Consider the following 12,603-nt stretch of genomic DNA (forward strand, 5'->3'; position numbering starts at 1 on the left):
TTCACAGCCAGATGTTATGTGAGCTACTCTTCTGGCACTGGTGTTCCCGGATAGGGACCTGGTGTGGGGCTGAAGCAAGGGATATTTCTGCAGCTGAAATATCCCTTCAGATTCTCAGTCACCACAGATGGGTGCAGGGCCAGCCTGTTTTGCGTCTCTACCCTTCCTACCCGTCTCTCTGTGGCTTCTGCCACATATAATCCTTAGTTACAGGATTTCTGTTCAGCTATTCTTCAGATGGTTGTACAGATTGATTGTTCTATAATTTGGTTGTAATTTTGATGTGGTCATGAGAGAAAGTGAGTGCAGCATCTGCCTATTACACCATCTTGACCAAAACCTAAAGGACCTCTGATTTCTAAAGTGCCTTTAAAGTTTTGCTTTCAAATTTAGACTTAAATTTATTTTGCACAAGCAATGCTAACACTATGGTTTTTAATTTGTGGCATTTCTTTATTAGCTAGATGCTACTTGCCACTGACTTTAAAAATTGTAGCTTGGAGAAATTATTTGGGTAAAGAAGAAATTTTTAATCCTACTAATACCAAGGTTTTGTGTTTCAGGTCTGACTACAGCCACATATCCTCCACCAGCAGTAAGTATGGTTTAAATGCCCTTCAGAATTGTTTTCACAGTCCCTCGGGCGTCAGTCCCATCTGTGCATGTAGAGAAGGTCAGCTGTGTGACCCTTGTTTTAATAGTAGGACTTACCAAAGGTATTCTTAACAGTAATACATCCTCTAACTCTAGAAGTGGAGACTTTCTCTGGAGAGTTTGTTTTTACCTTGGTTGCAGGACTAGATATGCCACTACTTTCCCTATGGGAATTCAGCCTGGAGGAACTAGCTCGGGCTTTATTAGCACAAATGCTTCTAAAACATCTTCTGAGGAATCTGAGGCAACCCATTCCTTCAACAAACATTTATCAAATACCTGCTAAAGGTTAATGGCTCAGAGCACATTCATTGGGTCCAGGGGGTGGTCCCAACTCATCTGTTGGGCAGATTTCCTCAGATACCATAATTATTATATATGGTTAAAAAATGATTGGGACTTTGTCTATAAGCACATTCTGAGTATAGAAAAAGTTGCCTCTGTATTAAATATTAAATCACAAGTGTGAATCTATTCATGGGAAATTAGGCCTTGAACAATTTACAGTGATTAAGATCACTGTATAAAAGACCATAGTCATTCAGACTGATTAAACACTTACTTTAAAATAACAAAAAGGATGTTTTATGGTAAAATCCTGATCTTTTTAATCAGGACAAAACAGTTCAGTATTTATTATCTCACTATCCGGTTAAACTCTCAATTCTAAATAGTTCCCAATTGGAAACACACTTAATTGGGTTATTCTTTTTACTGATGTTCTGGCTTAGCTTTCCTTTGCAATAAGAGACTGTGCAGAAAGCTGTATATCTGAAATTATATTTAGTGTCAAGTTATATTAGTTATTAGCATGGATACAAGGAGCAATTTCTGGTTGTTTCAGCCAACTGGAGACTCAGAATTGCCCCTCAGTTATTAAGAACCATTAGTAATAATGAGAATAATGCTTTCGTGATTTGCATTTACTCCCTGAAGCTTTTGCATTCCTAACATCAGAGAATGCTCTCTCTAACTCTCAGAGACTATATTTTTTAAAGAATGGTTTGCATAAAACACTTGCCCAAAGCCTTTTCTCAATTCATAGCTCTCAAATCAGTCCTCTGGGTCACAACAAAGCACCTCTCTTGTTAGGGAAACAGGTAATTTGGTTTGGGATGTTTTCCTCTCCATTATTTTTATTGCGATCTCTGAGCTGAAATTTCTCTTAGTGCAACTGGGATCAATAGCCTTTTATTACTTTTTCTTTTCTCTTTAAATATTCCATGATTTCACTCTCTCAATGTCGGGCCTCCTTGACAAGTGAGGATGTATATTTATGTGTTTCATATTTTAGTTAGGACATGTATCTGGCTATAGATAATAGAGGAAAATAAAGACTTGAATAAATAGGGTTTTCTTTTCCTCTAACATTAAAAATGAAAGAAGTCCAGAGGATGCGGTGCCGGTTGGTATAGAAGCTCCTTCAATCATTATTCTACACCATCCTTAACTTTTGGCTTCCATCCTCAGGATTGCCTCAGAGTCACAAAATGGCTGCCTCTAGTATAGCCATCACCTCCTTGTTCTGGGCAGGAAGAGGGGGTGAGTGCATACAGGTGGCCCCTGGCTGTTTTTGCCCAGTATGTGGCCTGGCCTGCATTTCCTCCCAGCCAGGAACATAAATCCTGGCCACCCCCATACTCAGGAGAAGGCCCCTTAAGCAGTCAGTGAAAGATAATAGAGTGGACCCTTTCCGAAAAGAAAACAAATTTTTTTAAGTCTACAGTTTTAAATCTGTCCTTTAAAACATAACTTCAACAGAGCTGCAATAATAAAAAGTTTCTTAGGTGCCTCGTTAGCGCAGTAGGTAGCGCGTCAGTCTCATAAAAAGTTTCTTCCAAGTAGATTTAAAACATAGCATTTCTCACCCTGGCCAGCGTAGCTCAGTTGGTTGGAGTATCGTCTCCTACACCAAAAGGTTTGATTTCCCATCAGGGCACATAACTAGGTTGTGAGTTCGATCCCTGGAGGCAACCGATTGATGTTTCTCTCACATTGATGTTTCTCTCTCTCTCCATTCCTCCCTAAAAATCAATAAACACACATAGCATTTCTCCACAAACTATATAATCACACTCAGATGACTAAATAGGGAGAAAACTAATATGTTTAGTATCTATCCTGAATGTTTCCGTTCCAGGGTCACTCTCCCCTCACAGCTGACTTGGTGCCTGTGCCCTGTGTGACCAGTTCCCACTAGTCAGTCCTGGGAGCAGCTCCTGCATCTCATTGTCATTCCACTGTCCCCAGTCAGCCTCTCTCCACCCAACGGCTTGTTTCTGGGTAATTCCTGATTCCTGACGGGGATTTGAGCATTGGTTCTGACGATTCACTATTAAGAAATGAATTTTTCTATCTGCAAGTGGTTCTTACTCAACATTCCCAGGATATTCCTTTCCCCATTTGTTCCTGAGTTCACAGGGACATAAATGCTTCCTCGGGGAGAGCTAGGGATAGAGTCTGTGTCCCCACAGTTGGTTTTCGTCCTTACCAAAATTGTCAGAAAAGCTTCGTCCAGTAACACCAGTCACTGTTTAGTCGTCTTTTGCTTCAGAATGCGGGGGCTGCCTCCTCACGCTGCCGGCCCCTGGCGGGAAAAGAAGAGAGACCATCACCAGACAAAGTGCAGGAGCAGTGGCGTAGATTTAAGTGCCCTAGGTCTTAGTCCTGGCTCCACCCTGAGTGAGCAGTGTGCTCTCAGACAAGTCAGTTACCTTCTCTGGGCATCTGTTTTCTCCTCTGTGGAATGAGGCTAGATGCCCTCGATGGACATTTTCAGAAGCTCCAGGATGCTAAGATGTGAATGTCTTAGAAACTCCTCTAAACAGAGAGAAGGAATGAAGCAAAGAAGGAGAGGAGGGAAGGAGTCAAGAATCGAGGAATCTGTACCTTTTTTCTTTGTCCCTGAATAGAGTCTAGGATGTGCACCCTCTCCAATGGCCCTTAGCATTAATATCAAATTGAGGGGCTGTTTAGACTGAACCTGACCTTCTGTACTGTGAGTTGCTTGTAGTTGGTAGCAGTAGAGACATTATGGTGAGGGGCGGTTGCTGCTTTTTAACCCCCCTCCCCTAGAAAAAAATGGACAAGGTATGGGGTTGGGGAGGGCACATGGAGAGCCAGGCATCCTGTTTTTCCTCAACCTCATGGGTCATGGAATTGCATTACTACTGACTGTCTGATTTCACTTCCAACTCAGGGTTGGGGAAGTGGCTGAGGGGGCTTCTTTAATGGATGATTGTTTTTGTGGGGGTGAATTTTTTTCTAGTTGCAACTGGTCCACTTGCCTTTTTAGATTGATGGGGCAGGCAGGTTTTTCCTTTATGCTTCCTGCAAAGCTAAACACACTGTTAGCCCTCAGGGGATCTCAATAAATCATATTTCCCAAGGAAGACGAATTTAATTTAAACTCAGAATTTTAGATTGTTTGTCCAGAATCCTGGTAAGAAGATCATGAAGCCACTATGTACACTTTGCATTTTTTTTTTAGAGATTTAAATAAAAAAGGGAAGTTTTATACACAGGATAAAAGGAAAACAATAATTATGCCAGGGGAATAAAATCAACTGTGCCACATAATGCTAATGAAACCACCATCACGTATGACTATTTACATTCAAATAAAGATTAGAATCACACTTGGAGAACTACTGTTAGAAGATGTTGGGAGCTTTAAAATGGTATTTTTAGGAGAGTATACCATTTCTTGAGTCTCTCTAGCCCCAGAGTGATGCCAATAGAAGTGGTCAAAGAGTGAACTAGTTCTTTCTGTTTGAGACTGCTCTCTATCTGCCCTCCTCATGTATGCCCTAAAACTGTTCCATCTCAAAACTCAGCTTAGTCATTACCCGTACCTGGCCCTTATGGACTTTGGTGCCAGCAGGAATGCCTTGCCGTTTTGTATCCCTTCATACTTTTCAAAGCACAAATGATAAAAAATCAGTTAAAGTGGCTTAGGGCCCTGGTCACTGCCCTGAGAATTCTCCCGCCTGACACTGCAGAGAAACGGCCATGAAGAGTGTGTTCTGTGGATCTGAATTCAGGAGCACTACCAACCTGAGCCAGAAAGACACACATCATGCTGGGTGGGAGTCCTGAATCTTCTTTAACCTGCCCAGGCTCAGATTCCTGCTTTCCTATTTTTTTTTTTAAGAAAGTTGGCTTTTTTTGGGGGGGTGGGGGGGTGGGCGTTCAGGAACTCTTGGTGGGGCAGGCCTACGCCCACCTCCTCTTCACCATCACGGGCTTCTAGCCTCCCCGGATGGCGCTGGCTCTGGGGATGGAGGCCGTGTGCAAGTGACAGCGGTACTTGATCTTGCGGATCGTGTGCAGGATGCTGCCCAGGATGGCTGGCGCCCTGGTTGATGGTGCTTTGCATTAGGAGGTGGCGGCTTTCACTGGCCCATTTCTGCTTCGTGACAACCGCCACACCTTGGCTTCTGGCCACCGGCTCCGTGCCCACAGTCTTGCGGGGAAGGAGTTGCGGGCCTTCAGATGATGGGTTCCATGTGTACTCGGGTTGTTCCTCTTGATCTCGAAGCTGGAGCAGCTCTGAACAACCATCCCCTGCAGGTGGGCGGGCACGTGGGCGGCAGCTCCTCTCGCTGCTGTGGCCGAGGACAGAAAGCCCACCTTCCTGTTCCCCCCTAGCTTTCTTTTCCTTGTTTCTTGGCCTGTCTTTCCAGTGACTCAAGTGGCTTCCTCATTTTTTGCCTACTTCTCCCTATTGGCTTCGAGCTTCCACAAGATTTGGCAAAACTCAAGTCTGTTCATTAACCCTTATGAAGAATAATTTTAGCCATTGAGCATGCTTAATTTTGCGATTAGCACATAGTTGGCAACTTAGAATATAGCCTTGTAAACAAAGGTAGCTATGGATTGTAATATGGTCTTTAGGGACAGACTAGGCAAGTATTTTAAGTATCTCAGTTCAGGTCCATCACTACTTTTAGTTTCTACTTCCTCAGTTTTCAAAGGGCTTATGAGTAATACTAACGATGTTGTTTGATATACTCTTGTAAACCCAACAGGCAATATTAAGCAAAGCAAAACACCAGGGAAATGGTATACTTATTTCCAAAGAAGGAAAATTTAGGATTTTGAATTTCCACTCCACCACTCCAGCTGGGAGCACTTGAGTGTGCAACTTCCAGGAAATGAACCCCAAATAAGAACTATTTCCATTTTTATTATGTTTAAGATCATGTTTGGCACAACAGTCGGGTTCACATGCAGAACTGTTCTCAAAGGAGATTCAGGGTGAGCTGTGGCGCAGCGGGAATGACCCTGCAACCCTAGCAGGCTCTTCAGGATCAGCCTTGTGTGGGATGGTGTTGTCACGGACCTTCTTGATGTGCAGCCATAACTGCAGAGATCCACCACAAACCACTAAGATGTTGTACATGTGGATGGATCAACCCGATTTCCTTGTCCGATCTGTCCTCCTTTGTGTATATCAAACAACATCTGCCTTCCAAAGTGACTGTAGGATTCAAGTTGTTACTCAGAAGTACCTTTCCCATTCCCTGGCAGGGGGCATGGCACACCTACAGCTGCTGCTCCTCTGGCTGTGTGGGAAAGAACTCTTAGGGCTGCTTCCCTCCTCCTCGGAATGCTCTGGCCTTGTGCCAGCTTTCCCTGACCACGGAGAGAGGGCCCTGCTGCCCGTGGCTCTTCCTGTGCTCCTAAGCATTGAAGCTTTCTGTGGCAAGTAAGGCTTCAGGTTTGAGACTGGTACTCCTGGACCTTCCTCTTAGTGCTGGAGCCATCTAGCTTATAGCTTACAGGTGACACTAGTAAACAGTCCTGAGTGTGTTATTTTGGGTAGGTCTGGGAGGGCTAGTCACAGCCTGAGAACCACAAAATGCCAGCTGGTGCAAGTTGGGGTGCCTGCTCACTCCACATTTCGTCAGCTGCCCAGAAAAGGCACTCTCAGCCTGGTAGAGCACATAAAGCTGCTACTGGAAAACTTGCTACTCAGTGTGGTCCAGAGACTGCTGCATGAGCATCAGCCGGGAGCTTGGTAGAAGTGCAGGACCCCAGCCCTGCTCAACACCTCCTGAGTCGGGTGGGCTGCTTGTGCTGCAGTTTTGAGGAGTGAAATTGCTCTTACATCATCCCTAATAGATGAGGTTTATCCAGATTTCGTACTTTTAGAGTTTAATTTTTAAAGGCATAGTTTGTAAACTCTAGGATTTGGATAATGTCTAGAGGAAAAATATATTCACTTGATAAATATTTAAATTATTCTATTAATAATTTAAAAGAAGAAAATTGTGGTTTATCTTAAAACATGGCAATTGTCCTTTATCAGGCAAGCTAGAGGTATTTGTTTGTTTGGGGCTCTTTTGAGAAGCAGGTGTCAGCCTTATGTATAAGATCATGGAAGTAGCAAATGAAACCTCTGAAATGAATGAAACTACTGAAGCTGAAAGTGTAAGTGCGTGAAGACTTGGTGCTTTGGGTTTATATGTTCAGAATCCTCTGAATGGGAACTTGAAAAATGAAAATATATTGCTATTTCATAGTTGATAAGAAAAAAGCAATAACCAAAGATGTGCATCAGGAAATCAAAGGCTGAGCAAGTATACCACACAGACAACTCCTTTGATGCTTTGCTGCTGTTTTCAAAAAAAAATATGATGTAGTCCTTCTAGCTTTAAAGATGGGATTTCATTGTGTGACTTCAACTACATAGAGGGTGTCAGTTTCTATCCAGGATGTGAAAGAGAAATGAAGGCAGATTTCTTAGACCATATTTTCCCTGAGCAGCTTAAGTGGCATGGTCTACCAGGACCCCCCAGAGAGGAACAAAAGCGAGAAGCTGCCACTGCGTATTCCCCTGACAAGCCTGGTGTTTTTCTCAATTTCAGATAATAATTATTATCCATACAATGTATGTTCAATATAGAAAAATCAGAAAATACAGATTAGCAAAAAGAAGAAAACTCAGAATCCTACCATCCAGAAAGAACCAGTATTTATAATTTGGTGTCTACCTTTATAGGGTTGTTTTTTCTGAGTATCTATAGTCATATAGACACATATTACTATAAAAATATGGCATGGTAAAGTTTTATAGTCTAACTTTCTCTTTTTTAACTAAGTATATTGTGAACATCTTTATGTATCAGTAAACTTCTGCAGTAGTTTGAACATCTCAGCATTGCATTAAGATCTTTCTGCACCAGACTTTATTCACCAGTGCCCTATTGTTGGTCCTATAGGTTATGTTCATTTTTTCACTATTAATAAACAGCATTGCCAGGAATATCTTTGTACTAAGTCATTGTATATATCCTTCATCATTTCCATAGAATAAATTCCTACAAGTAAAATTGCTGATCCCTATGGCCAGGTCATACTCCAAAGGTACCATTTCATGCTCCCACCTCAGGAGGCAACATCAGCCACAGCACATCAGTGCTCTTCACAGGCTTTGTGGAAAGTATCCCCCGCTCCAGTAGACAATTTCTGTCTTTCTTCACCGTCAGTATTGTTGCCGTTTATCTCTAAGGGGTAACATGTTAGAAGTATTTGGGGGATGCTGTGCAAAAAAAGTTCATATCCACTAAGGGGTACAATATTCAGAATAGACTAGAAAGGTGAAGAGGATCCCATCAGTCTTCCTTCCTTCTTTGTAAACCTTCTTCCTTCCTCTGCATTTAAATATATTTTATTGATTTTTTACAGAAAGGAAGAGAGAGGGATAGAGAGTTAGAAACATCGATCAGCTGCCTCCTGCACACCCCCTACTGGGGATGTGCCCGCAACCAAGGTACATGCCCTTGACCGGAATCGAACCTGGGACCTTTCAGTCCGCAGGCCGACGCTCTATCCACTGAGCCAAACCGGTTTTGGCTTCCTCTGCATTTATTAAGTTTGTTTTGTACAACACACTGCATATAGAATGGAAAGTATGTTCCACCTGCTTCCCCTTTTATTTTTAGCTCACCCTGCCATCTTGTGACATTGTTATTGGTACAACAAGGTAGTGAAGCTGAGCTGTTCCACCTGTGCTTGGAAGACTGATTTTTCCTTCTTTGTAACCAGAATAGTTGTGAGAAATCTTTCCTTTGTCTACTATCAGGAGAATTGGGCTTCCTCTGTAGTTCCATATTTAACATTTCAGGCTTGAACATAGTTTGGCTAAAACATGTGGGGATCACAGATAACCTAGACTCCGAAGTTGGAAGTCTTTCTGTGGAATGGCATGCTTTAGAGATCACCATCAGTGGGATTATAACATTTAATGCTCTCCACGGAAAACTCTGTAAGAGCCTTCACCATCACACGCTCAGGTATGAAACTAGAACTGCTATATTTCTCTGTAATTGAGCTGAACTTCAATCTTGAGTAGCCAGCTCACCCCTGGCAAGTGAAGGCCCAGAGCTGCTATGCTCCGGGATCCTACCACTGCAGGGGTCAGCCCGGAGAAGTCCATTGCATGACCCTTCCTCAGAAACCTCTGGTACCCGGACTTTGGTCAGGTCCCTCCCAGTCTTCTTCTCTCACCGGAAGCCCAGGTGGACATCTCCTGAGCTGGAAGAGCTTCCCTGGCAGCGTCACACGTGCTTCTGCACTCCGTTCCTGGACTGAACCTCCTGCTCCAGGTTGTTGGCTCAGAAAGCCTTTCTGTCTCCCCAACCAAGGCCTTGTCATAGAGAGTCTTCAAGAGTGTTTCTTCCACTCTGATTTTAAAGGTACAGAAACTTGACTAATGGGTCTGTCTGCCCCCACTCTCCCTGAAGCAGTAAACAGCCCAGACCCTGCGGGTGGGGGGCCACAGGCAATAAGAAAATGGTGGGAAAGGAGAACTTTGGTTATTACCTCTGACATTCACCCACTACATCCTTTAGAACTTAACATCTCCCATGTTACGTTTTTCCTATATTTCTCGGGTGTGAGTGAACATCTTGCTTCCTCAGCTAGGCTGTGGGCTCTGGAAGGGACCCTGTTTCCTCCTGCTTGGCAGTCCTTGGGCTGTCAGCAGGACTAGGCACTTCAGAGCGAGGGGCAGCCCGGTGCAAAGGGGAGAGCCCCACATTGGGAGTTGGGAGATGTTCATTCTCTTTCTAGACCTGCCACTGACTGCTTGACATGGGCAAGTAGTCTGGCCTTGTCTGTAAAATGAGGGGCTGGACTAAATTCCTCACCCGCCTTTAATTTCCTAGTCATGTTCAGTAAGCCTATTCTTCAAATAGGCTGCATGGTCCCTATATCCTATGGAAACAAGGACCAGGGACTTGTCAGTGTCATATTCAAATTGGCAAAGCATTTGAATATTTTATTGAATTTTAGCTCCTCCCCCCAAAATGAGCCCAGAGGCTCCAGTCCCTCCATTGCTAGCACTGATTACTCTGCAGGTATGCTTTATAAGCGTACATGGTGGTTTTTTTCCTAGGAGGGTTGTAATAGCGAATCATTGTTCATCTGATTTCTCAACATCCTGCCGGAATAAATCCCATTTAAAAATAAATGTTAATTACTGTAATTGTGAGGATTCCTCCTGCTAGCTCTAGTGTAAGACTGAAAAGTCTGGAGCTCCTTGATGAGCAAATCCTTGGAACAGGTTTTGGCTAACATCCTCCTCTTGTGTCTGTTTTGCTTTGATAAATGCACTTTCCTTCTTAAAACAAGATGGATATTCTAATCCTGTTGTTCAAAAGCCCTGCTGCCTCGTGTCCAAATCTACAGAATTTTATTGAAGTCCTGGCTCTCTTAGGATGCTTTGCTGCTGATGAAAATGACAAGACATAACGTGGTTTAGAAAAATGCAGAATTACGGAGTAGAAGAAAGAATTCTGTGTAAAATACTAGATACTTTAGTCATTTTGAACCCTTTAGCTTTTATGCACCAAGAGTCTTAGAACATTATTAAGCATTGGACATTGGTGTGTGTCAGGCCTGTGTAACTTTCTCATAAATTTTCAAAATCATTATATTCCTAAATACTTAAATAACTATGGTAGGTATGTTTAGTGTTTCCAGCTGCATTTATATATTCTCCAACTAATAACCTGTCCAACTCCTGGCCCTCCTCCATAATTCAGGTCTAGCTGTCTCAGGATTCAAAGGGTCTTTGTCACTGTTCTCTGGTTCATGCTTCCTTCCCCTTCCTCTTCTCACCAGAGGTTTGTTTCTGAATGAAGCTTGGAAATACATTTAAAGTAAAATGAATGTCTCATTTCTAAGTGGGAGAAAATGCAGAGTATCTGAAGTGTTTGCCTTCATTTCTATAGTATTTTGTTCTTAAAGTGTCCTGGATCCAGAATGAACTCAAGAAACTCTAGATCCCTGACATTGTTTCCACAGTGGTGATGGAAATTGAGAGGGAAGTCCAATAACCACAGTTACAGCAAAGCCATGCTTTTTCCAGTAGCTTGAGAGGGTGGCCAAGGAGCAGAAAGATTCCATATTCTCCTCTGTCAAATGAAGATACAGGTTTGGGTCTAACCATGTCAGCCGATATTCCATTCTTCAATTAGAGGGAAGTTCTGTGAATTCAGACTGGGAGAAGAGAACCTTATTTCCTACATGACGAACACAGTTTGGATCCATTATGTTAAAAACTCTGCATAGCACCTTATTGCCCCAAGATTCCCACTATTCCCAACCCTGCACCTAACTTGGACTTCACATTGGAGCTAGCACTGGGACTTTCACAGCCCAAAGTTGCAGGCCAACCAACGGCCTTGTCCAAGTTATAAAATTACTAAGAATTAAGAAAGTCTGAGATTTCATTTAAGTATTGGCAGGGGCAAAGGGGATTGCTTTATTTCCCCTCCTGCCCCCCCATTAGTCCAGAGGTTCAAGGAGCTGGCTTTAAAAAAACTGCAAAGAAAGAGACGAAGGCAGGTTATTCATTATATTCCAGATGAATAGACTCTCAGGGGAAGAATTTGAGAGCCCCTTTCAGAGAGCATTTATTTCGGGCATTCTGGGAAGGCAGCTTCCTGGGGGAGGTTGGCCCACTTATGGCATCTCACAAAGCAGTGCGTTTGTGTTCATTGTCATTCTGAGGTCCCTCTCCCTCCTGCTTTCTAACCTAATCATTCTTCACTGTGTCAGCCTGTGCCCTGAGCATGTCTGTGTTGCATATCTGATCCTCCATCTCACCTGGGTTTACTGCCACTGAACCATGTGGGTCTGGCTGACAGACCAAGTATCTAAGCCTCTGAACTGTTCAGTGCCACAGAGTGGGGTATCTTTATAAATGCAAATAATTTTATTCAACCTCTAAGGAGTTTGTTAGACCTCATGCATATGAGCTTCGAGGGTCTCAAGCCAGGCTCCAGGGCCAAATTCCCCAAACCAAGCATCCTGCAGCAGCTGGAGGTACCCTTGTTCAGACTCCATCAGCTTGTATTTAGTTGATGGTAAATGGTTATGTCTGCTGCCTTGGAAACCTCTTATTACGCCCACATTGAACATGGGTCCATCCAGTAAAGTGTCTCTTGCACTCAGCTCCCTACTTCATTTTATATATTTGTTTGTTTGTTGTCCATCTCCTCCACTAGATTATACGTTTTAGGAAGGCAGAGATTCTTTTATTCATCACTGTATCCTACAGTGCCCAGCACATAATAGGTTTACAATAAACATTCCTTGATTAAATAAACCATTGCATCTGAACTGCAAATTGTCAGTGATAATATTATGGATAAAATGACAATGACATCAATCATTGCCCAAGAATTCTAGGAAGAGGTATCTGAGCTTGTCGTATGCTGAGACTTGGTGAGGCATTCCCTTTGGAATGAGAGATTTGGACCTTCGATTAGCTATGCCTGCTGCTTGGAAGGAAGTGTGTTTGGGGACACACCAGTTTGCCAGTTCTTGGAGGAGGGCCAGTCTGGCAGGCACCGGACAGCTAGAGACAGCGTTGTGGGCAAGGATGGCGTGAAGCCCCGGGAGGGAAGAGTGATGGCGAGGGGATCCAGTGCAGGC

General features: G+C 43.3%; 1 protein-coding gene across 2 annotated transcripts in view; it reads left to right on the plus strand.

The window, feature by feature from the left end:
- The window catches only part of FAM124A (family with sequence similarity 124 member A), a 66,228-nt gene that overhangs the window by 17,225 nt on the left and 36,400 nt on the right, over window positions 1-12,603 (plus strand). The window contains exon 2 of one of the 2 annotated variants that reach the window (XM_079779116.1): window positions 564-595. The exons of the other annotated variant lie outside the window; for it this stretch is intronic. Within the exon in view, the coding sequence (XP_079635242.1) occupies window positions 564-595 (32 nt within the window). The remainder of the gene's footprint in view (window positions 1-563; window positions 596-12,603) is intronic. 2 annotated transcript variants of the gene reach the window in all.

Source organism: Cnephaeus nilssonii, assembly GCF_951640355.1.
Source record: "Cnephaeus nilssonii genome assembly, chromosome: 8".
In the NCBI taxonomy this organism is placed as follows: domain Eukaryota; kingdom Metazoa; phylum Chordata; class Mammalia; order Chiroptera; family Vespertilionidae; genus Cnephaeus; species Cnephaeus nilssonii.